General features: G+C 37.8%; 1 protein-coding gene and 1 long non-coding RNA gene across 3 annotated transcripts; one reads left to right on the top strand and one right to left on the bottom strand.

The window, feature by feature from the left end:
* The first annotated feature begins 269 nt into the window (after nucleotides 1-269).
* LOC126823825 (nucleoside hydrolase) lies at nucleotides 270-10,779 on the top strand. Of its 2 annotated transcripts, none has more exons than XM_050552844.1 (6): nucleotides 270-330; nucleotides 1,105-1,344; nucleotides 3,852-4,032; nucleotides 6,285-6,401; nucleotides 7,835-7,971; nucleotides 10,038-10,779. In XM_050552844.1, the coding sequence occupies exons 2-6, from the start codon at nucleotides 1,165-1,167 to the stop codon at nucleotides 10,368-10,370; spliced, it is 948 nt and encodes a 315-aa protein (XP_050408801.1). In that variant the 5' UTR covers nucleotides 270-330; nucleotides 1,105-1,164; the 3' UTR covers nucleotides 10,371-10,779. The 2 variants fall into 2 exon arrangements, with proteins under 2 accessions (XP_050408801.1, XP_050408800.1); XM_050552843.2 differs by lacking the exon at nucleotides 270-330 and adding an exon at nucleotides 343-630.
* Nucleotides 10,780-11,797: 1,018 nt separating this feature from the next.
* On the bottom strand, nucleotides 11,798-21,881 carry LOC126823824 (uncharacterized). Its single transcript, XR_007681330.2, has 8 exons — nucleotides 21,700-21,881; nucleotides 20,607-20,709; nucleotides 20,031-20,078; nucleotides 19,693-19,740; nucleotides 17,282-17,569; nucleotides 16,465-16,521; nucleotides 15,673-15,702; nucleotides 11,798-12,083 (listed from the first exon to the last, which is right to left on the bottom strand). It is a non-coding gene; the product is annotated as an uncharacterized LOC126823824 (long non-coding RNA).
* Nucleotides 21,882-22,541: the final 660 nt, after the last annotated feature.

Raw genomic sequence — 22,541 nt, 5'->3', positions numbered from 1 at the left:
TGACGTTTAATGAAACAATCATTCACATTTTCCATATTTTTCGTTTTCAATTTAACTTTCTAATATCAATTTTTTTGATCCGAAAGGAAGTGTGCATGTCCAATGTAAGGGTGATTTTTGCGCCGGAATCGAGTTGTATTTTTGCGTAACAATAACTCAGCCGTACTCAACCCAAAATGATCATCACCCTGTTATCATATTATATTATACCAAAACAACCCAATGTTTAATCTCCATGCGAGGCTGTGGTGTTTTGGGGTGCAGTCATACGCCAGCCTGGATAATCGAGGGTAAAAAGATACCGATTAGCTTTGGGCTAGTAGTAAGACAGTAGGTCACAGAGTTATAATTTCAATCAACTGACGTGATTATCATAATACGTGTATATACCACTGCGCCAAAACTAGTTGTAACATTAGGGGGTTACTTTGACACGCACTTGTAAGATGGCTTGCTGTATACAATCTATGCCATGCTTGCAGTTTGTGTCAACGCGGAAGCTATTGTAGTCTTGTTTTATGAGACATTTCATTTTGTGGAGAGCGGAGTGTGTCGTTCAGTGTAATGATAACTTTATTGTGCAGAGCGCAAGGTGGATTTACAAGTATTTTGAGAACAGCCAGAATCCAAGTAACTTATTTCAGTTATTTACTTAGAATATTCAAGAATATTTTCATATTTTTTTCATATAATTGTTGACATCACAACGTGTCGCGGAGTGATAGCATTTGATGATAAGAATATGATTTATCCAGGAGCTACCCAATCTTATTTTTTATACAGTCTTTTCCTAAAAGGTTATCGGGGGGTTGGATGGCTGAATGGTTAGCGTGCGCGCGCTGTATCATAAAGTCTGTCATTGAGTCGACTGGCGTGGTTTCGAATCCCCGGTTGTACGTGGCAAGGAGTAGGGTCGCCTGTCCAACCTCGTGGGTTTCTCCGGGTGCTCCGGTTTCCTCCCACTGCTAAAGACCCCTACGCGCAAGCGAATTATGTAAATAAAATTAAACCAAATGTTAGTCCCGAAATGACCTAGTTTGTGTCGATTGGACGTTAAACCCCATTTCTCTCTCTCTCCTAAAAGGTTATCATATTCTTTTGTAGATCAGTAAACGACACAGCCATAGTAAAGCAATTAACAGTTACAGTAAGAGGAATACGAAGATGAAGAAGATTATAATAGATGTGGATACGGGTGTCGATGATGCTGTGGCCATCATGTTTGCTCTGTCCAAACAAGAGGTGTTTGACATTGTGGCTATAACATGTGTTAATGGTAACGTAGATATAACAAACGTTTGTAGAAATACGCTGAGAGTTTTAAAAACGTTTGATAGGTTGGAGGTGAGTGCATCACAGCCCTGTTGATAAATATTTTTATAGAGATGAAATGGGGTTTAACGTCCTACTGTTCTGCACAAAGCGAATTAATGAAAACAGGCATGGGCTATACAGAAAAACGTACAAATAACGAAAAACAAAAACGGTTTACGCAATATATGATATAAAATTTTCGCAACAGTAAATCAGCATGGAAGTCCCTTCTTTCGGAAAATATTTTGACAAGGTTATTATTCAAAATAAAATCAGTATATCACATTATGTTGTCAAAATGTCCATTCATTCCGTTAGGTGGTTAAATTTCCCATTCTCAACTTTGAACTTGAAAATCTGCTTTTAAAATTGAAAGGTCAGTAAAAATTACAGTGCCCTTCAATTGGCCATCCAATAGAGCTGAATAAAATGTCCTATTAGCTATTTAAAGAAGAAATAGAAATCAGCTATATCAAATATTATTTCTGTCAAGTTTTTGAGAACAATTTGTCCTTTTCGTTAATGCTTTGTTAGCGAGTTAACCATATTAACTGAAAATCATGGTAAAATTTATTCATCAAATTGGTAATAATACTCCAAAATCTGAGGTCTGTCACATGGGCTATATGCCCCATTATCAAGTATGTTACTAGGTCTCACTATTAAATCAAAGACAGGGTTATGGTCAAGCAGGAAAACCCCGCATAATAGAAAGAAACAGTTTATAGAAAGGAAAATTCAAACCATTAAGTTGTTCGCACATGGTTGTCGCACAAATTGTATGTCTTTTCTGTTGATCTGTTCCAAGACATTAAACACTGACTGATCATGGAGAGGTTTTCACTCAGAAAACCTGGGAACAAGGTTGTCAAAATACTCTGTTAAAGTCTCTAACTGAATATCATCCAAAATCTTCAACATTGAAAACACGATTTATTTGTCAAATTAAATCAACATTGATGTTGTGATCTTACCGGAAAAAGATGGGCTTTTGATATTCAATATTTAAGACAAAATAAACATTTTACCATTGGTACACGAATCGTGTACCATAATGCGCTTTAGCCCCAGTTGTATCAAGAGACTCGAGGGGCGAGGCTAGACAACTTGTACCAAATCAAACGGCTTATGTAGACTGGAATAACCAGACGCTAAAAATTTGCACTCGCTTGAGACTGCTGTCTTATTTCGCCGAACATAACTGATTTGAAATTGGAGTAAAAAACGGAAACCATTGAATGTAAACCAATTTATATACATTCATATTACAGTATTATATGCGTTGCGACCCACTTTTGTCAATTTCTAGGTCCCAAATGTTAGCGATTTAGCTCCTTCAATATCATGCATGTTTAAGCATTGTGAATAGAATGAATTCAGACAGTCAAAGCATGTATTTTCTCTTATAAATAATGATAACGGAAAAGACTTCTTGCATTGAGATAGACAAAACAAAAGTTATTTTGTTAAAATTCTAATCCGTTATCGCTTTTTTATTCTTTCTAATGGTGTTCAAACATTTATTAGGACAACTGGAGTCAAATTAATGACTTTGAATTTTTGTCTTTTCTGTTATGTCTTTACTGTTTACATGATCTTTTACATGGTAATAACTGAAAAGGCATTCTTACAAATTTGATTTTGTTAAATTTTTGTTAATTTTAAGAGGGCTGTTTGGCTTTTGCATATACTTCCTCTTGAGTTATAAACCTAAAGAATACAGTGAAAATTTCCTTAAAAATTCATAATTACTTTTTGAAATTTGTCTTTACCGTTATTTGAACGTTTTTTTGTGAAAATAGACCGCATACGCCATGAAGTGTACTATGGGTGAACTTTTGCACGCACAGTGGCGCTACTGCCTAGTCGTTCGGATTGGAAATGAAATGAAATGGGGTTTAACGTCCAACTTTTCTGCTCCGAACTGAGCTAATGAAGACGGGCATACGCCATACAGTGTGCTATAAGGAAAATTTTGCCCGGACAGCGGCACTATGGCCTACTCTTATATCCAATTCCAACTGTCAAGGGATCTTTTACGTGCACGCTAATGTGTACACGGGACCTCGTTTTTCCGTCCCATCCGAACGACTAGATAGCTGTCCTTGTCAGGCCCTCCTTCCTGCATCCCTGACAAGGGGGACCACGCCGGAAAATCTGGATGAACTTTCTCGGCCAATGCAGGAATCGAACACCTGACCTCCAGGCTAGCGAGCCAGCGCCTTACCCACTTAGCCACCGTGACCCCCCCCCCCCGTTCGGATTGGACGAAAAACTGTGCTATTGTTTACTTGCACGTAAAAGAACCCATTAAAAAGATCTATGAAGGGTGTGTGGGAAATACAATTGTTCTTGTATATTGCAGGATGCTGCTGAAAAGTAGGACCCCATTTTATTTCATTTATAGAGAATCTAATGCCTGGCAGCACGTGTCAAATATCATAGATATTTAAAAGGTCTTGTGCCCCCCAGCGATTGTTGAATTATTTGTTTTGTCTGTATTTTGTTGTGCAGTTCTCCGGCATCGTTTATTATAGATACCCGTATATAAAGGCGCATATAAACCATTCCTTCCAACTTCAAAAACAGAACACGCTCGCCATTTTCATGGTAAGGATGGACTCGGTGACGTGACATGGGAAGGTGAAATAGACACTAGTTTAATACAACAAGAACATGCCGTTCAAGCTCTAATCAGATTGGTTAACCAAAGTCCAGGTAAAGGTTCTTTCTTTGTTTTATTTGGAGGCATTCTTCTTTTAGTATGCGCATGCGTGTTTTAAGGGAAATTACGCTGCCTCACTGCTGAAAGCACCTGTTCACTAGAAGTTGTTTCTCGCCGGGTCAGTGTTGTCTGAGAAAGTTCCTCGGGATTTTCAGTCGTAATTTTCCCTTGGGGGAAAAACAAATTTGCTATATACATGTAAGTGTGATCAACGCTGGTTCGCTCCCGGCATAGAGGTGTCAATATATACACCTCCATGGCTCCCGGTCGGTGTTGTCAAAGAAAGTTCCTGGGTGTTTTCCCGCTTTTCCGTCGCGGTTTTCCCTTGTCAGTGGCGCAGGATGGAGGCCTTGACAAGGACAATCGCTATAAGATTAGACCGTAGCGCTGCTTTTCCGGCAACAATTCCCTCATAGCACACTGCATAGAGTATGCCCATCTTCATTTGACCAGTGGGAACAGAAAAGTAAGGCATTTGACCCCATTTCATTTTATTTCTGTATCCCAACCTGATAGATAGTACAGTTATGGTAATTAAGAGTAACCACATAATGAATTCTACCACACGTCCACTGTGTCACGTCATCATGACCGAGTGGTGAGGTCAACAATGGGGGAAATGTAAAGCTATTTGTATATATTTTGTAATACGGCGAATACGGTGGAGTTCAAGCTAAAATATGTTATATGTTATAAGTTAATAAAGGAGCTAAATCGCTAACATTTGGGACCTAGAAATTGACCAAGTGGGTTGCAACGCATATAATAATGTAATATGAATGTATATAAACTGATTAACATTTAATCGTTTCCGTTCTTACTCTAATTTCAAATCAGTTATGTTCGGCAAAATACGCCAGAAGTCTCAATCCAATGGCAATCTTTAGCGTCAGGTTATTCAAGTCTACACCGATAGAATGTATCGCGTATGCTCTCCAGATAAGAATATGATGTCACCTTTTGACATGACTTGTGTGATATGTCTAGCCCCGTTCTTCGAGCCCCTTGTTACAAATGGCGCTGAAACGCATTATGGTACACGATTTGAGTACCAATGGTAAAATGTTTATTTTGTCTTAAATATTGGATATCAGAAGCCCATCTTTTTCAGTTAAGACCACAACATCAATGTTGGTTTAAATTGACAAATAATTCGTGTTTTCAATTTCGAAGACTTTGGATAATACTGAGTTATATACTTAGTTACTTTAATTTGTGTCCTAGTAGGTTGAACAAAACTAAAATAATAGGGGGGTTGGGTGGCTGAATGGTTAGCACGTGCGCGCTGTACCATAAAGTCTGTCATTGAGTCAACTGGCGTGGTTTCGAATCCCCGGTTGTACGTGGCAAGGTGTAGGGTCGCCTGTCCAACCTCGTGGGTTTTCTCCGGGTCCTCCGGTTTCCCCCCACTGCTAAAGACCCCTACGCGCAAGCGAATTATTTAAATAAATGTGTTAGTCCCGAGATGACCTAGTTTGTGTCGAGTGGACGTTAAACCCCATTTCTCCCTTTCTCCCTTAAAATAATAATTATAAATGATGACTCAAGACCCGAGTCTATTTTGGGGTCTAAATTAAAATCCCCAAACCCGAAGAAAAGCCACAAATCCAGGTGTTCCGACAGGCATGACATTGCAAGTGTATAATTGAGAAATTTATTGACAGGACAATATAATAATAGTTTATAACCGTGTCAATCCCGATAGGCGGTTCTCTTGTAGTGAAGATATATACTGACCCAATCTAATTAAAATGCAGATCTATATTTCGTTTCGTTTTTTTTATACTTTCGATGGCCTCGAAGGTCGTGTCAGGGGTGGTACGAGCGGCTTTTGACCCTATGACGTCAAACATTGATTTATCAATCAGCGTTGACGTTTCTAGTGGTTTACCCACAATTCCGTGAATGGCACACCAAGAAATCGCCGTGACAGATCGTTTCATTGGCTTATCCCTAATTGCAACCAAAACGCCGGTAATATAACAACTCTTCCAGACCCTAGTGTAGTAAAGACAAGTAAAACGGAATTTTGAACTATAAAAAAGGAAACGAAATAGGATCTGTGTCTTAATCAGATTGGATATTGACCCCCCTCCATCCCATCTCCCAACAAAATGCCTATAAAAAATGGAGAGATACACATCTTTGCTCCCCCAACACATATCCGCCTTTGCTTTTAATTAAAACTGGTTTTGTTTATATTGATTGGGAAAAGTCCATATTTTGATCTGTATCTGTTTTCCAGGCGAGATAACTCTGGTGGCCTTAGCTCCACTCACTAATGTAGCTCTAGCTTTACAACTAGATGAAAAGTTTGGTGAGAATTTGAAAGAGATGTTGATAATGGGTGGAAATATTGAAGGTAAATTCTTTGAATATCACAGACCGTGTACATGCCAATCTAATATTAAATTATCTAAAATGATGTCTAAAATGGTGGGAGAGTGGTGGTAGCTCCATGAGTAAGACGTTTGTTTGCTAACCTGGCGGTCCAGTGTTAGATCCCGGTGGTATTGTCAATGAGGGCGAAAGACCTGGCAATGGATAACGTATAGTCATTCGGATGGGACGAAAAATAAAGGTACCGTGTACACATTGGCGTGCACGTAAAATAACCTTTGACACTTGGAACTCCATAGAGTAGGCCGGAGTGCCGCTGTTAAACCAAAATGTCTCCCATAGTACACTGTATGGCTAATATGGAAGTCTTCGTTAGCTAAGCCCTGTCGGTGCAGAAAAGTAGGACGTTAAACCCCATATTATTTCATTTCACTAAAATGGCAGCCTATGGGTGCATACAATATTTAACTAAGTCAGCGATATTTGGAAACATTTATTATGTTATAAAATTCCTTAATTATAAAAAAAAAACATAGACGATATGATAGGGAGTCACGGTCGCACAGCGGATAAGACGTTGGCTTGCAAACCTCTCTCGTGTTCGATTCCAGTGTTGACGGAGAAAGTTCGTGTGGATTTTCCGGCGTGGTCTCCCCTTGTCAGTGGTGCAGGACATGGGGCCTGGCTAGGGACAACGTATTGTCGTTCGGGTAGTCTCCCTTTTATCCCCGTGTGAACCACATTTCATTTCGTTATAAAATCGACCTTAAAATTATGAAAAAAAGAGGACAAAAACTAATGTTATGGTGTTATATATGATAGATCTATATAATTATAATAAACATTGAAAATACTATATGATGTTATATAAAATAAATCTATAGCAATCTTATCATGTTGATAGGGTTGGATGGCCGAATGGTTAGCACGCACGTGCTGTATCATAAGGCCTGTCATTGAGTCAACTGGCGTGGTTTCGAATCCCCGGTTGTACGTGACCAGGAGTAGGGTCGCCTGTCCAACCTCGCGGGTTTTCTCCGGGTCCTCCGGTTTCCTCCCACTGCTAAAGACCCCTACGCTCAAGCGAATTATTGAAATAAAATTAAACCATGTGTTAGTCCCGAAATGACCTAGTTTGTGTCGAGTCGACGTTAAACCACATTTTTTTTTCTCTCTCTCTATAATAAACATTGAAAATACTTATGTTATGGTGTTATATACAATAGATCTATATAATTATAATAAACATTGAAAATACTATATGATGTTATATAAAATAAATCTATAGCAATCTTATCATGTTATAAATATATGATTATATATAAACATAAGAAATATAATGGGTCCTAATCGGCAAACACAATAATCAAAAATCAAAAATTATCTCTAATGACTTGAGTACGGTATTTGTCAATAGCCATAAGTGTATAATTAGCCAATGTAATTTTCTAATAGGAAAAGGAAACGTCAGTTTATCTGCAGAATTCAATTTCCATGTGGATCCGGAAGCTGCTGAAATGGTATTACAGAATGTCAAATGTCCGGTTACCTTAGTAAGCTGGGAAACGTGTATACACTCGTCGTTGCCGTGGGTATGTATCGTATATCTTAATATTACAGACGTTTCATTATCTAAATTAGTTTTAGGATTATTTGGGCACAAAATCTGAAACATCAACAAAAAATCGACAGAAAGCAAAAAAAAAAAAAATAAGTAAACTGAACTGAGTACACAAGGATCAGACTCTAAACAGCAAATTGATCTTAGAAACAAAGTTAGGTGTATACAAAGGCCAGACCATAGGTTATCTATAAAAAGGCCTATGCACAGGGTTCACGGTCAAACTTTAAAATGTGTACTTTATAGAGCAAACAGTGTACACGAATGTCAGATTCTGTTCTATGTATGGGTGGTTATTGCCAATAAAAGTATGGTATATATGGAAAGTATAGACACCCAATCTTACTAGAAAAATACTGGATTACCCGAAAAACACCCATGGGGCAAGCACTGGGCAAAAATGTCAGGGTAAAAATGTCAGGGTATCACTAACTGGCAACGCGACGGTTTGTCATTTTTTGATCGAATGGGTTTGGCGGTTTTGGGTGTAGAGGGGTGTAGACGTATAACAGACTCTACAATTAAACGGCGGAAAAAGAAGTTGGCAGAAAAATAATTCTAGAATATACTCAATATAGTAAATAGATAGTAAGTATTGACAAATAAAATTAGGTGACAGACATGGCTTCAAAAAATAGGTTTTTATAGCTTGAGTTATCTCCTCGCGAATACAAAGTTGAGAGGTATTTGAAGCAAATTTTTGATAGATTAATTAGTTTGAATATGTTTTTTGTCCAAATGTATCATAAAATCACACAGTTTATACGCGGGGAGGTATCTTTAAGGTCCGACTATAAAATGTGTATTTAAGGGCCATGCTCTGTACAGTGTACAATAAGGCTGGACACTAAATTGTGTACACTGAGCAGGCCTGTGAAGTTAGGTTATGTTTCACTTTAAAAGTCGACACAACCTCAATTTCCAGATTCCATGATCATGATTAATGTAGCACTATGCAGTGCTGTGCGTCGCTGGTCAGATGTGGAAAGTACAGATGCCAAAACTCCCCACATCCAACGTGTGACACATACTCTCTTCTCTGCTACATATTTTAATGGCCTTGTGATCATTTGTAATTCTTCACTTAGGAGTCCACTTTAAAAGTTGTAAATTTACAACTTACTCAAATTATGGTTCCACACAGAAATAAGAATCTAACAGTTCGTTTCTACATTTTATGTCAAGCACTGGATACATAGGTTACAAGCATAGATTAAAATAAAGCCATTCTCTACTCTCTCAACCCCACCATTTAGTAGAACGAGTTTACCGACGGAACTCACTACCTTATATGGCTCTATAACGACTTAACCGGGCATTCTGAATCAAGATGGTGTCTCTTGAATTTCAACGGAATCTCCCAACGAATTTACATCTCTTCTCTAGAAATCTACATGATGTCTGAAATGTCGCCGCATAGATCTGGCGTTTTCTATTTCAAGATTTCTAAAATCAATTATGTGATTAGTCACCCATGTCACCCAGGCCAAATTTGGTCAACAAACACACTCCATTCCTGACCATGAAAATGGCATATGACAAATGTGTTTATTAACCTTAGTCCAATTCATGTATCATATCACAGATTTCCGTTGTTTCACGTGCTGTTTTGCTTGTCTATGAATCTGTAAAGAATAAGTAGTCAAGGCCACAATACTCCCGTCAAAAGGCAAAACCTAGTAACCCACTTTTTTTTTATCAAAATTGAGTTAGGACCAAATTTGTAGTTACTAGGGTATGTGCCTCCTGTTGTTGTACTAGATATTCCAATCTTTTGATTTTGTAAGCAGTTACACCCATGACACAACCTAGCAACTTCCTTCATTTGCCTAGTATAACACAGCAAAACCTAGTAACTCAATAGTCAAATCAATGGATGAGCAGGCGTTTAATTTTCATTCATTACGTTTTCCTTTGTTTTCTCAAAATAAAAAAAATGTGAGTTACTAGTATTACACATAATATGTGTTGCTTTGTACAAATCTCATCATCCATATTATTACATTATTTCATACTTTTTGTATATTTTCAAAACAGGAATTTGTTCACGAGATTATGACATTTAAGTCAACTAGAGCCGAATTCTTTAAGAAGATTATGACCACCGAGCGAGGTTTGGAAAGGATGCAGAAGAAAATGAACTGGGGATTTCGTTCCTGTGATCTGTTCGCCATATTGGTTTTGTTCGACGAATCGGTGTGCGTGGAGTTTAAGGAAGTCAATGCTTGTGTTGAGCTACAAGGAAGATGGACTCGTGGACAAATGGTCGTTGATTGGCTTGGGAGGTGGTCGGAGAAGCCTAATGTCAGAATTGCAATGAAACTGGACATTGATAAAATTAAACAGTATATAATTGATTTATTGAAATAGTTGTCAAGACCTGTAATAATATGATCTGTTATTGACTGGTTCTATGCATGGATTCATTGTATTCCCATCCTCCATGACTTATATAAATTAAATGACGTTAATACTAGGGTCAGTCAACTATTAGTCCTTTACATTATCACGATGTATTCTCATTTTTCAATAAAATCACACGTTGCCCCACCCCCCTGCTCAGCTACAAAAATTTTTTTTGTAAATCAACACTTTTTATGAGAAACGTTTCTCGGCCGTGTGCTTTATCCTTTATCGTCAGATGTAGGACAGGATGAGCGCTCAAAGCACGAGATAATGATATAGACATTATATGATATCACAATTAATGCGTTGCATCCATGAAATTGAATCACAATGTCATTGTTTTGATTCATAATAAAAATTGACGTCAAACGAGGTGTTGAATTTCTCTGTTTCTCTGTGTATGTATATACGCAAAATGACGATAGAGACCATGCGGGAGGGCGGGGGGGGGGGGATACATTTTTTCAGGAACCTGGCAAACCCCCTCCTGCAAATTTCCTGGATCCGCCTCTGAATGGAGTCCTAAGTGAAGTATTACAAATATAACCAGAGACGATACTAGACGATCACAAGGCTAATAATATATGTAGCACGTTGAATGTAGAGAGGTTTTGATGCTTTATACTTTCCACATCTAGCCAGCGACTTATAGCACGGGATATCACTACATATTTGAATTGGATACTGAATTACGTAGTGCTACAATCAGCGTTGCTGTTTATACTGGGATACACACACTTCCGTGCATCGCACGCCAAGAACTCGCTGCAACAGATCGTTTCATTGGCTAATCCCTCGCATCAACCAGAACACGGGTTATATGGAGAAGACTATAAGATTGACGGCTTGTAAACATATAGTTGCTCAACCAAGTAGCTGCAATTAGACAGATAGTCAAATTCGTATAATTTTTGCGACCGGAACCTGACGGTAACCCCGCCTCATCATCGGTTTGCCTTTGCTTGCTTAATTGAAATGGGGTTTAACGTCCTACTGTTCTGCTCCGATTGGATTAATGAAGACGGGCATAGAGTCTACGTCAGACAGTGTGCTATGAGGGAAATTTTGCCCGGACAGCGACTCTGCGAATGACCCTTATATCGAATTCCAACTGCCAAGGGATCTTTTATCTGCATGTTTATATGTACACGAGGCCTCGCTTTTTCGTCCCACCCAGACCCTCTATCCTGCACCACCGACAAGGGGGAACCACTCTGGAAACTCACGATAAACTTTCCCAGTCAACACGGGGCCTCTGCGCGAGCAAACGTCTTACTCACTGAGCCACCGTGGTCCTTGCTTGCTTAATACCTTCTTCTATTTGAAAAAAAACCCCTGTAAATGACATTGTTTCATATATATTTTTTATATATTTAGAACACCGTCTTGGTACATTTAACACAACATGAATGAATGACGTATAACAAAACCTAGTGAAATAATCTAACGTAGAAAATAGTTCATTACCCTACCAAAATACTACATAGACTGGCCCAGTAGGGAGAGAGTGAGCTCTATGTAGACGACAATACAAAACGAGACCGTCTTGGTTTAAAATAAGAACATCCGATTGTAATTATAGTACGGTGGGTAGAAAAATTGTGACAGTGAAGGCACGTTACGATTTCGAAGTCTTTGAAGATAGCAGGAAGCTGTTACACATCTATTCAATGGCATCTGAAAAGACAAAAAAAAAACAACAATTAATTGAAAAAAAACATATACTGGCGTGTCACAAACTCCTCATTTATCTCTGGCGTACGGACGAAGCATAGACCAAATATTCAAATTTCGAAATTTAAAGATACATTAGTTAAGAGTTTTATAAAGAGTTGGCCATTCGTGATATAATAATTCAAAAATAGATGATAAAAAAAGAAAATGTTGAAAATTTCAGTCAAATTACTTTGTTCTGCCGAAAGTTTGGACTAGAAATAGGCATCAATTGTGTCTGCACCGTCTATGAGAATTGACGATCGTTTGATTGACAGACGATAATTCCACCCACATATTCTCGATTATCAAGTAACATGCTCAATGGCTATGGTAGCCTCGGTTGGCAGACTTTTTATCACCAGTTTCCGGTAGTGACATCAGCGACTAACGGTAAACGTTAGCTTGGTCGGCCATTTATTGATTTAATTTTAAATGGACGACTGTTTAAATCCAAACTGTATCCAAACCATCCGTGGTTCCACAGGATTGATATTGAGCTTGTCGTGTAAATAAAGGTCTAATTAATAATTTCTATAACGTCTGAAGCCTAAATAAAGACTTGCAATAGGCAGATTTAGCTCTTGCATAATGTATGTTTAAATTTAATTGTTTTGAATCCATTGGCCACCCTTGTATTTAAATTTAAATATGATTACAATGTAACCAGATATAAATAACTGATTAAAGAATAGGAAACTATATATACAAAAATAAGCAAAGCAATGTAACTTAAAACAGACAATGTTACAAATATTATAATGTAAGTAAGCAACTAAAATGAAAGACATCTAAAATTGTATCAAAAGCCAGTAAACTATTGATTAATATTAGTTTTAAATAGTCTAATTAGAAAGAACGGATTAGTAAAAAAACGGTTCAACATACTTGGAGCTGCAAACATTAATCTGATTAAAATACAGATCTTATTTCGTTTCGTTTTTTTTATACTTTCGACAAGTAAACGATATTTTGAACTATAAAAAGCGAAACGAAATAGGACCTGTGTTTTTAAATCAGATTGAAGTTTTTTTTTCTAAGATCAAGCGACAATCTACATAGTAAAAATATTGATTTATCTGTACCTTTACCGTAGGAAGGTATGCATAGACCATTAGTTATACTACTTGAAAGTTTTATTGAGACCAAGCCTAGCGAGCACAATGAAAGGCAGGGATGGATCGTGATGATGTAGGATGATTGAAAACACTTGTCGTTGTCATGTACAATAAATGATCTATTGTTCTAGACGTAATGTATATAATTATCTTTGATAAATGAGTAGGGAGGTGTCCGTTATTCGGTCTGTGAGTGATCCAATTCGGTCTACAATAATATGTAATCAGTCAGCAGTTAGTGTCTTTTTTTTATTGTCGACTCTGTCCTTCCAAATGAGGGATAGGTAACTGGTTAACTTATGTAAACTGAATTTTCCAAAGTGCTATGTTTCAGTTGGGTTTAGTTGCTCTCTGAAAGTATAGCTAAAATGGTTCGCAGCGACAGACGTGCTCGCTAGGCAAACCCACGAAGGAATTCTTTTTCATGCAGGAACCACACTCCCTGGATCGGGCATTCATAGTTGAATCATAATTGTTTACCAAGCCTGGGCGTCTTCGCTGGTTAAACTGTTGTGTACTGGATGTTCTGGAGTCAGTATTCCTGTTGTATTGCCTTCTTGTATTAAAGATTGGTCTGTTTCTAAATCGTCTGGTTCCATCGTTAATTATGTTTACATCCCCAAATCGTCCACGTCCAACATTAAATCTTCTGTTACCACCATCGACGTTTCTGCTTCTGTCGACCATCCGTCTGCTTCCTGTCCTCATTGGCCTAGTCCCTCCAGTAATTTGCATATCTCGTCCTCTCATTTGCACATTCCGATCCCTCATTTTCATATTCCGATCTCTCATTTGCATATCTCCACCTGTCATTTGCATACTTCCACCGTTCACGTGCATTTCCCCACCTCTCATTTGCGTATTACCACCTCTCATTTGCATAGTTCCACCTCCCATTTGCATATTGTCACCTCTCATTTGCATATTACCACCTGTCATTCGCATATTGCCGCCTGTCATTTGTATATTGCCGCCGCTTATTTGCATATCTACAGCACTAAGAAAGGCGTTATCGGCAGATTGCCCAGTTCGAAAGGCTGAGTACAAATCTGTGGGTGAAGCTAAGGGTGTAACAGAATCGGCCGGCTGACCAACAGTGAACTCGGCAGGTTGGATAGTGACAGTGCGGACAACCTTCAACTTGTTTATTTTGGGATCAGTCGATGCAATGCTGTTGTTTGGTTCTGACAGTTCATTTACATCTTTAGTATAAATGCTATTCAAAGAATCTGGGTGTCCAGTCACTGTTAGTGTAGAGTCCTTACTTGTTGATGTAATGGCCGAATTGGTGTCGTCGGCTGCAACTGGTGTAAAAGAAATGATATGTCCATGTCCCAAAACGTTTAGCAAATCAAACATGGTGTATGGGAAACTAAAGTAAATACAGTGGACCACGCAAGAGGCCGATATTCATTAAAGGTCAACGTTCTTCTCCAGTTATAATAATCTTATGAAACTATTATGTTTTAAATAAAAAACCGATTGAAAAAAAATCAGACATATTTATTTTGATTTAGATGCGAGGACAGCGTGACGCTAGTTATTGTTCGTCATGAGACGAATCTTGATTTCGTAATATATTAAATAGTGACAAAGCCATACGATGCGCAACCTGGATGACATAAGATTAAGAATGCGACCCGTACCATTTCTATCAACACCTCTGTGTTCAAATTAATCACATGTGTCACATATTACATATAAAATTGTATATGGGACTTTAATGAATTTGTAAGTCCATTAATATAAATAACATCTCAAAGTAATCTGTTCAAATCAATCACGTGTGTCACATATTGCACCTAAAACTGTAGGTGGAACTTTAATGAATTTATAACTCTATTAAAGATACATTATGGGAGATTAGATAAAGAGCTGGCAGTTCTCACTATAATAGTTAAAAATTAGATAATGTAAAGGGAATTTGCTGAAAATTTCAGTCAAATTGATCCACTCTGAACCGAGATTTTAGCGATTGAATTTTCGACCTAGCATCGATCATCATTACTAACGTCGGTACGATAAAAAAAAACATAGTCTCGATTACTCGATTATCCACTTCATGATTAAATTATGAATGGAAGTTGAACAGCAAATGGGAACCTAATCCAATAAACATCGCAGGCTAGCGATGACATCGAGAGTTGATTATTTTCTGGATAAGTTAATTAATGTCTAATTAATAAATTAGATAACATTTCAGGCCTGCAATAGGCAGATTTACCTCTTGCATAATGTATTTTAATATAGATAACATTTCAAAGTAATCTGTTAACACCAATCACGTGTGTAACATATTACACATAAAACTGTATGTGGAACTTTAACGAACGTGTAATTCCATTAATAGAAATAGTGCCTCAAAGTAATCTGTTAACTTTAGTTTCCCGTTCAACACACGGTGCAGGTGCGCTGTATGTGATTATAATTATTACCTGTTATACATGTTATGAACGTCACTTAATCTGAAATATACAGCATACATCTTACAACCCCCAAACAAAACATATCTTTAGATTTTATCACATGAATCGATTATAGACTAGACAGCGAGTTTAAAAAGTAAATGTAAATATGTTAACACTAATAAAAAAAAGTTAATTTAGATATGTCTACACCAATTAAAAAGTAAATTTAGATATGTCTACACTAACAAAACAGTAAATTTAGATATGTCTACACTAACAAAACAGTAAATTCAGATATGTAAACACTAACAAAACAGTAGATTTAGATATGTTTACACTAACGAAACAGTAAATTTAGATATGTTAACACTAACAAAACAGTAAATTTAGATACGTTGACATATGTTTACACTAACAAAAAAATTAAATTTAGGTATGATTACCCTAACAAACAAAATATTGTAATGATAATCCCTGTTGAATTATAGCTTCGCTTCTTTGACTTTTAAACGCCATATTTAATGTACTTCTATGAACGGAGCTTGATCCATAACCAATCTTAGTCATCCATATATTCGGTTTTATATTTCCCATTAAATATTGTTGGATTGAAATTGTACCTGATGGCTATATATTTAGAATGAACTGGGTTGTCGAGAGCACACCCCCCCCCCCCAAAAAAAAAAACAAAAAAAAAACAAAAAACACTTGATGTGCAGTTGAACGGATGTTAATTTCTATTCAACTCAGGTAATACGTGTGGCTTGGTGTTAAAACTATTTCAAGTTAAATATCACCCCTCAAACTAATTTTACTTACTATTGATATGATTCGTTGGATATCTGGCAACTGGTAAAAGAGCGGCCCTTTTTTTCCCTGAAATTTGAAAAGGAGTTGGAATAATAATAACGCCAAAGAGCACGAGTAAACAAAAAGAAACGTTTCTGTTATTTATGTTTCTACAAAAAAAAGTATTATTTGGATAGTAATTTAAATGATTAGAGCAATACGCCGAGGTAAGATACCATCCTGACCTTGATGTCCATGGTAGGAAATGATTTATTCTTCAAGAGAGTAATTTGTTAATACACGAGAATAGTTGTTTAGACAGACAGACTTATGTCATATATCACACAGCCATCGCATTTTGTAGAGCCCTGTGAACTTGCAATAATTCTGGTATTAAACGAAAAGGGGGAGGAGGGTGCATCTTCTTCGGGGACGGGCGGTGTGGGGGTGGGGCATCTAATAAAGAATGAAAACTCTTTTGGAAATTGAAAATGAAATATCACAGGAAGATATTTTAGCTGGAAAGCACGAAACTTGATATTTGTGGTGATCGAGGAATCCGGTTGGCTCTCATGCTGGGTCAGTACCCAATCAAAATTAGTGCCGAAATATGTGAGGTATTAAGTAAAGGGTTTGATAAGATGTACGGAGTTAAAGCGAGATCGAGCCTTCTATTGAAGATATAGTCTTGGGGGCATACAATCAAAGGTTTTTCTCGGAGCATCACCAAATATCTGTGCACTAGAATAAATAACTTTTCATTAGCTCAGTAGGTGCACAAAAGTAGGACGTAGCAGCTATCATTTCACCGTGAGGAACATTTAGTTGACCGTAAATATCAACTTACTGTGAATGTGGCCGGCGTGGTTGAATCCAATTCCATTATTGAAGTTAGTGGTGACATATGGTTGTCTGAAGTTGTTGAAACCGTTGTTATAATTATTATAATTATTGAAACCGTTATTATAATTATGGAAACCGTTGTTATAATTATGGAAACCGTTGTTATAATTATGGAAACCGTTGTTATAATTATTATAATTATTCAAACCGTTGTTAAACAAACCAAATCTTCTTCCCCCAAAACGACCTAAGCGTCCACCGCCGTACACTGGATTTTGAATAGTTGACGGTACTGAAATAGAAATGACTATAGTATAATATGGTTTCCACAAAGAAGATTATAACTATATAAACACACCACTTAGAAAATCCCCTGACGTCGATGTAACTCGAGGGGTGGGGGTATGGAATATCACGCTCCGAGATCTTGCGGTCCTTTTATATCCAGGGAAATCTTATTCCTTCCAGGGGGGTTGGATGGTCGAATGGTTAGCACGTGCGTGCTGTAACATAAGGTCTGTCATTGAGTCAACTGGCGTGTTTCGAATCCCCGGTTGTACGTGACAGGGGGTAGGGGCGCCTGTCCAACCTCGTGGGTTTTCTCCGGGTCCTCCGGTTTCCTCCCACCGCTAAAGACCCGTACGCGCAAGCGAATTATTGAAATAAAATTAAACCATATGTTAGTCCTGAAATGACCTAGTTTGTGTCGAGTGGACGTTAAACCCCATTTCTCCCCCTCTCTCTTATTCCTTCCAATAAGAGTATGTGTCTGAGATATCATCATCTGTGGAAGCGGACGTTGAATATACTCCGAAACATCAACTCAGATAGTAAGACACAATAATCCAGTCGAATGCTACGAACTCTGAGATTACAGAGCTTGAAAATGGTACTTGATAATTTTTTGGAACAGTACTTCACACCTTCATTGACCCAGTTGTTGTAGAAAAATACCCCATTTAATTCAGTAATAGTAGAAAATGTTTATAGGTTGGTTACCATGAGGGGATCACGATGGCTAAGTGGGTAAGACGCTGGATCGCTAGCATGGAGGTCGGGTGTTCGATCCCTGCGTTGGCCGAGAAAGTTCATCCAGATTTTCCGGCGTGGTTCCCCCTTGTCAGTGATGCAGAACGGAGGGCCTGACAAGGAGAGCTGTCTAGTCGTTCGGATGGGACGAAACACCGAGGTTCTGTGTATACATTGGCGTGCACGTAAAAGATCCCTTGACAGTTGGAATCGATATAAGAGTAGGCCGTAGTGCCGCTGTCCGGGCAAAATTTCCCTATAGCACACTGTATGGTGTATGCCCGTCTTCATTAGCCCAGTTCGGAGCAGAACAGTAGGGCGTTAAACCCTATTTCATTTCATTTGGTTCCCATAAGAATAATTAGGTCACCAGTTTGACCAACAAAACATAATGGGGTTTAATACCCTACGTGTCTGTTCCCTGAATTCCAAATGATATCAATATTGATTTGTCGTAGGAAGGGTAAGACCCGCAAGATTATTAAAGTCACTGTTCACTCTTTATAGTCAGTGCAGGGGGACTGCACCACACAAAATTTACACATAAACAAATACACGGACAGGACAGCATACTCAGGAAAACACAAACATACAGACAATTCAAAAAAAAAGTGAATGGATCGGGGCTAGCCGTAAGCGTCCACTGCGCTGTACAGTCCCGGGTCTGTAGTGACACAGACTTCACTCAAATTTGAAAACAATCAGGAATACAACTCAAAGAACCCATTGTGCAATGCCAGCATCAGTAATGATCTGCTATATGCCACACGAAATGCGAATGCAAGCATATGTAGTAAAATTCAACTATACAAGTAACCACATCGGTGAAATGTATAAAAAATAGTCTAAACTCTAAATTCAATCAAGAAACATTTCAGTATTCAATACATATATATATATATATGGTACATGTTCCATCCGTCACAAAAACAAAAATGAATACAATGAAGCAAATGGGAAATGTAGACTGTCTCGAAGGACAGCCGTCTGTTGACTGTAATTGCAAACTATAGTATTGTGAAAGCTGAATTTAATTTTTGGTCCAGAAAAGGTTTAAATTCCGTTCATTAATTTACAAAGTGGGACAGGGAGACAAATGGGGTTTAATGTCCACTCGACACAAACTAGGTTATTTCGGGACAAACATATGTTTAAATATTTTTCATTAATTCACGTTTGCGTAGGAACCTGTAGCAGTGGGTACATCCAATATGGTTCCATCCGGGAGATTATCTGATAAAATTTTGGTTTTCTTTCCTTAATCAAATGTTGCAAAATCAATAGGTGTAGATTTTATAGCGGATTAAGCTGCGAAATCAAATATAATCTCAAAGCTGCAAATGGCGACGACTGGCTTTGATTAGTAAGATTTAATATGAAACTTACTTGGTACATGTTCATGAATTGTGTGCACATTACCACCGGGACCAACAACTGAAATGGAAAAGGCAACAATGTTATTGGCAACGTCGCTTAGATCTACCTAGAACAAATACTGGGCCCTGTTTCTCGAAATTTTAACTAAAAATAAAATCCAATTTAAGTAGATACTTCAATTTTGATTGGCTAAGCACTAAAATCAATCTAATATTATCCAATCAAATTGCTAAAATTTGGATTTTATCTTAGTTAAAATTTCGTGAAACAGGCCCCTGAATAACAAACATAAAGGAATCCTTATTTGAGTTTCCGACTGGCATAAGATTAAATATTGAAATATTTACCATTTGTTTTGACATGAGCATCTATATGATCGCCATGTCGAGATAAACCTGAAATAAAGTTAGAAAAATATTTATATAAATAAAATCAAGATGTGTGTATGTATGTTCGCCCATCACGCTTGTGAGGTCAAATTAAACAGCATGGCACCGTTCATACTTTGGGTCATGATTTATGAAGGTCAAGAACATTTAATGTTGGATTGTGTCTGACACTGAACTGTTTTACTGCAATTAACGGTTAATTAGCGATAAATGTTTATTATGGTAATTAAGTTTAATAATGGTAACGGATGATGTAAGCTAGCGGGAAAGCGTGCAAGTAGGAAATATAGAGAGTAAGCAGATAGTGGGCCCGAGCGAAGCCGGGTATCAAGCTAATAATTAATAGTTTCGTAAATAAGAATATTTTATAAAATAATGGAAAATGGCTGAGTGTAAGTCAAAGTCCAGTCTTTTGAAGCTCTTGTCAATCGAATCGGAATAAATTAGAGTTCTAAATATGGCTTGTGTATAGACTGTAAAGTTGTCAAAAGAAATATTGTGAAACGTATTGGACAAGTAAATGGAGTCACCTACCAGCAACATGTTGTCCGGATCCTAGTATTGGAGAATGGCCACCACCAACATGAAGAGAACTAGCCAAACAGACCAAGGAACCGATCACAAGTAGAGACAGCATCTGGAATGGATACAATATCTAGTGATTACGTCATTCAAATTAAATTGATAAGTATTTCTAACTTCCTAAATAGGCCGGACCGAATTCTGTTTTACTGGAGATGTGCAACATCTTCATCCTGCTCGAAAAGTCGTGGTTTCAAGATGGAGGGCCGGGCAAATAACTGTCTAGCTGTACGGATAGGACAAAAAACAACGCTCTTATGTAGGCCTACACTTCGGCGTCTACGTGAAGGCATTATTGACCAATATTTTACTCATAGCACACTGATCTATATTTCGTTTCGTTTTTTTTATACTTTCGATGGCCTCTACTACATGAAGATCTGACCAGTTGTAGTAGGAGGTCGCGTCAGGGGTCATCTGATTAACCAATCGGCGTTGATGTTTCTAGTGGAATACCCACAGTTCTGTGCATCGCCCGCCAAAACCTCGCTGCAACAGACCGTTTCATTGGCTATTCCCTCACATCAACCGGAATGCGGGTTATATAACAACTATTCGAGATCCTAGTGTAGTAAAGACAAGTAAAACGAAATTTTGAACTATAAAAAACGAAACGGAATAGGATCTGCGTTTTAAGCAGATACAGCGTATCATATTTTTCGGGTTGGCATAGTACCCCATTTTATTCATTTCATTTCTGCCCAAAATTCGCTCCAATTAAATTACAACATGATTTAAAAATTTAAGTATGAAAGGGATACTCGACACTTACTAGGAAAATAAACAATCTACACTACATCTTCAAATAGCCATAACATCGCTAAGAATAAAGTAATTTAATGTACTAAACAAACGCGGAAGCGGTTATTAAACTTGCCGTAGACCAATATAACTCTACAATTGAATAATTAAAACCCTTCTGGATGTCATGTCATGAATAAAAAGGAGCTATTTAATATTTTAATTTAAAATTTAAAGACTATCCTCTGTCCTATCAATTGTTATTGAAAATAATTGGTTCAAGACATGCAAATATGAAACTTACCTTTAGGGTATGCAGTTGAAGAGAGTAATTTACCCGACTGAGGTGCACGGCTGGCGTGCTTAGTTTTATAAACAAACGAAGTTGACCGTGGCAAATAATCCCAATTTTGATGGATTGTCTCGTATTTTCTTAATTTAGTCATTCAGAGTCAGACGTAGTAGATCGACAATGCATCATTTGTGACAAGCTCATAAAACATCGAAGAATACAATGATCATAACTTGTAAGTAAAAGGTAAGAATAATGTCAATTGGTCGTTTGCGTCATGGCCTTTAGGCTGTATTATGAAAATGGCGGTAATAGATATCCCACAACAATTATATTTTGACCAATGAGAAATCAACATACATACGTCATTTAACAGAGAGATCCTAAACGTAACATTGACACCATTGGGGGGTTGTTATATAAGACATGACAACCATTATGCGAGGTTGGGTCACCGTCTTGTCAAACACGTGCACTGTGTATATTGCTTACAAAAACATCAATAAGCATAAGCTTTTGATAGAGAGGGGGGCAGAAATGATTTGTCCGAAAAAACGCTTGTTGCGGCCGGCGAAGCCGTGCGGTATCAAGTCCTCCCCCAGGAAATTTGAAAATGCGTTTTCCTGCCATTGCTGTCTGTGCGTACAGCAACTAGAAACTTTTCCAACAGCCTTATATATGTGGTTTTGAAATTTGAGAGAGGGGGTGGGGTTTAACGTCCACTCGACACAGTCCAGGTCATATGGTTCAATTTGTTTTCAATAATTCGCTTGCGGGTTGGGGTCTTTAGCAGTGGGATCAAATCGGAGGACCCGTAGAAAACCCACGAGGTTGGACAGGCGACCCTACTCCTT

Source organism: Patella vulgata, chromosome 6 (assembly GCF_932274485.2).
Source record: "Patella vulgata chromosome 6, xgPatVulg1.2, whole genome shotgun sequence".
NCBI lineage: Eukaryota > Metazoa > Mollusca > Gastropoda > Patellidae > Patella > Patella vulgata.
The sequence above is the reverse complement of the archived record's forward strand: the minus strand, read 5'-3'. Positions and strand labels throughout refer to the sequence as shown.

What these genes read in the sequence shown, in the direction of transcription:
- LOC126823825 (XM_050552843.2), top strand. Translation starts at nt 565, where the DNA reads ATGATAACTTTATTGTGCAGAGCGCAAGGTGGATTTACAAGTATTTTG. An exon ending in TGAGAACAGCCAGAATCCAA is followed by an intron (nt 631 to 1,104) that starts GTAACTTATTTC and finishes ATTCTTTTGTAG; the next exon opens with ATCAGTAAACGACACAGCCA. An exon ending in AAACGTTTGATAGGTTGGAG is followed by an intron (nt 1,345 to 3,851) that starts GTGAGTGCATCA and finishes CGTTTATTATAG; the next exon opens with ATACCCGTATATAAAGGCGC.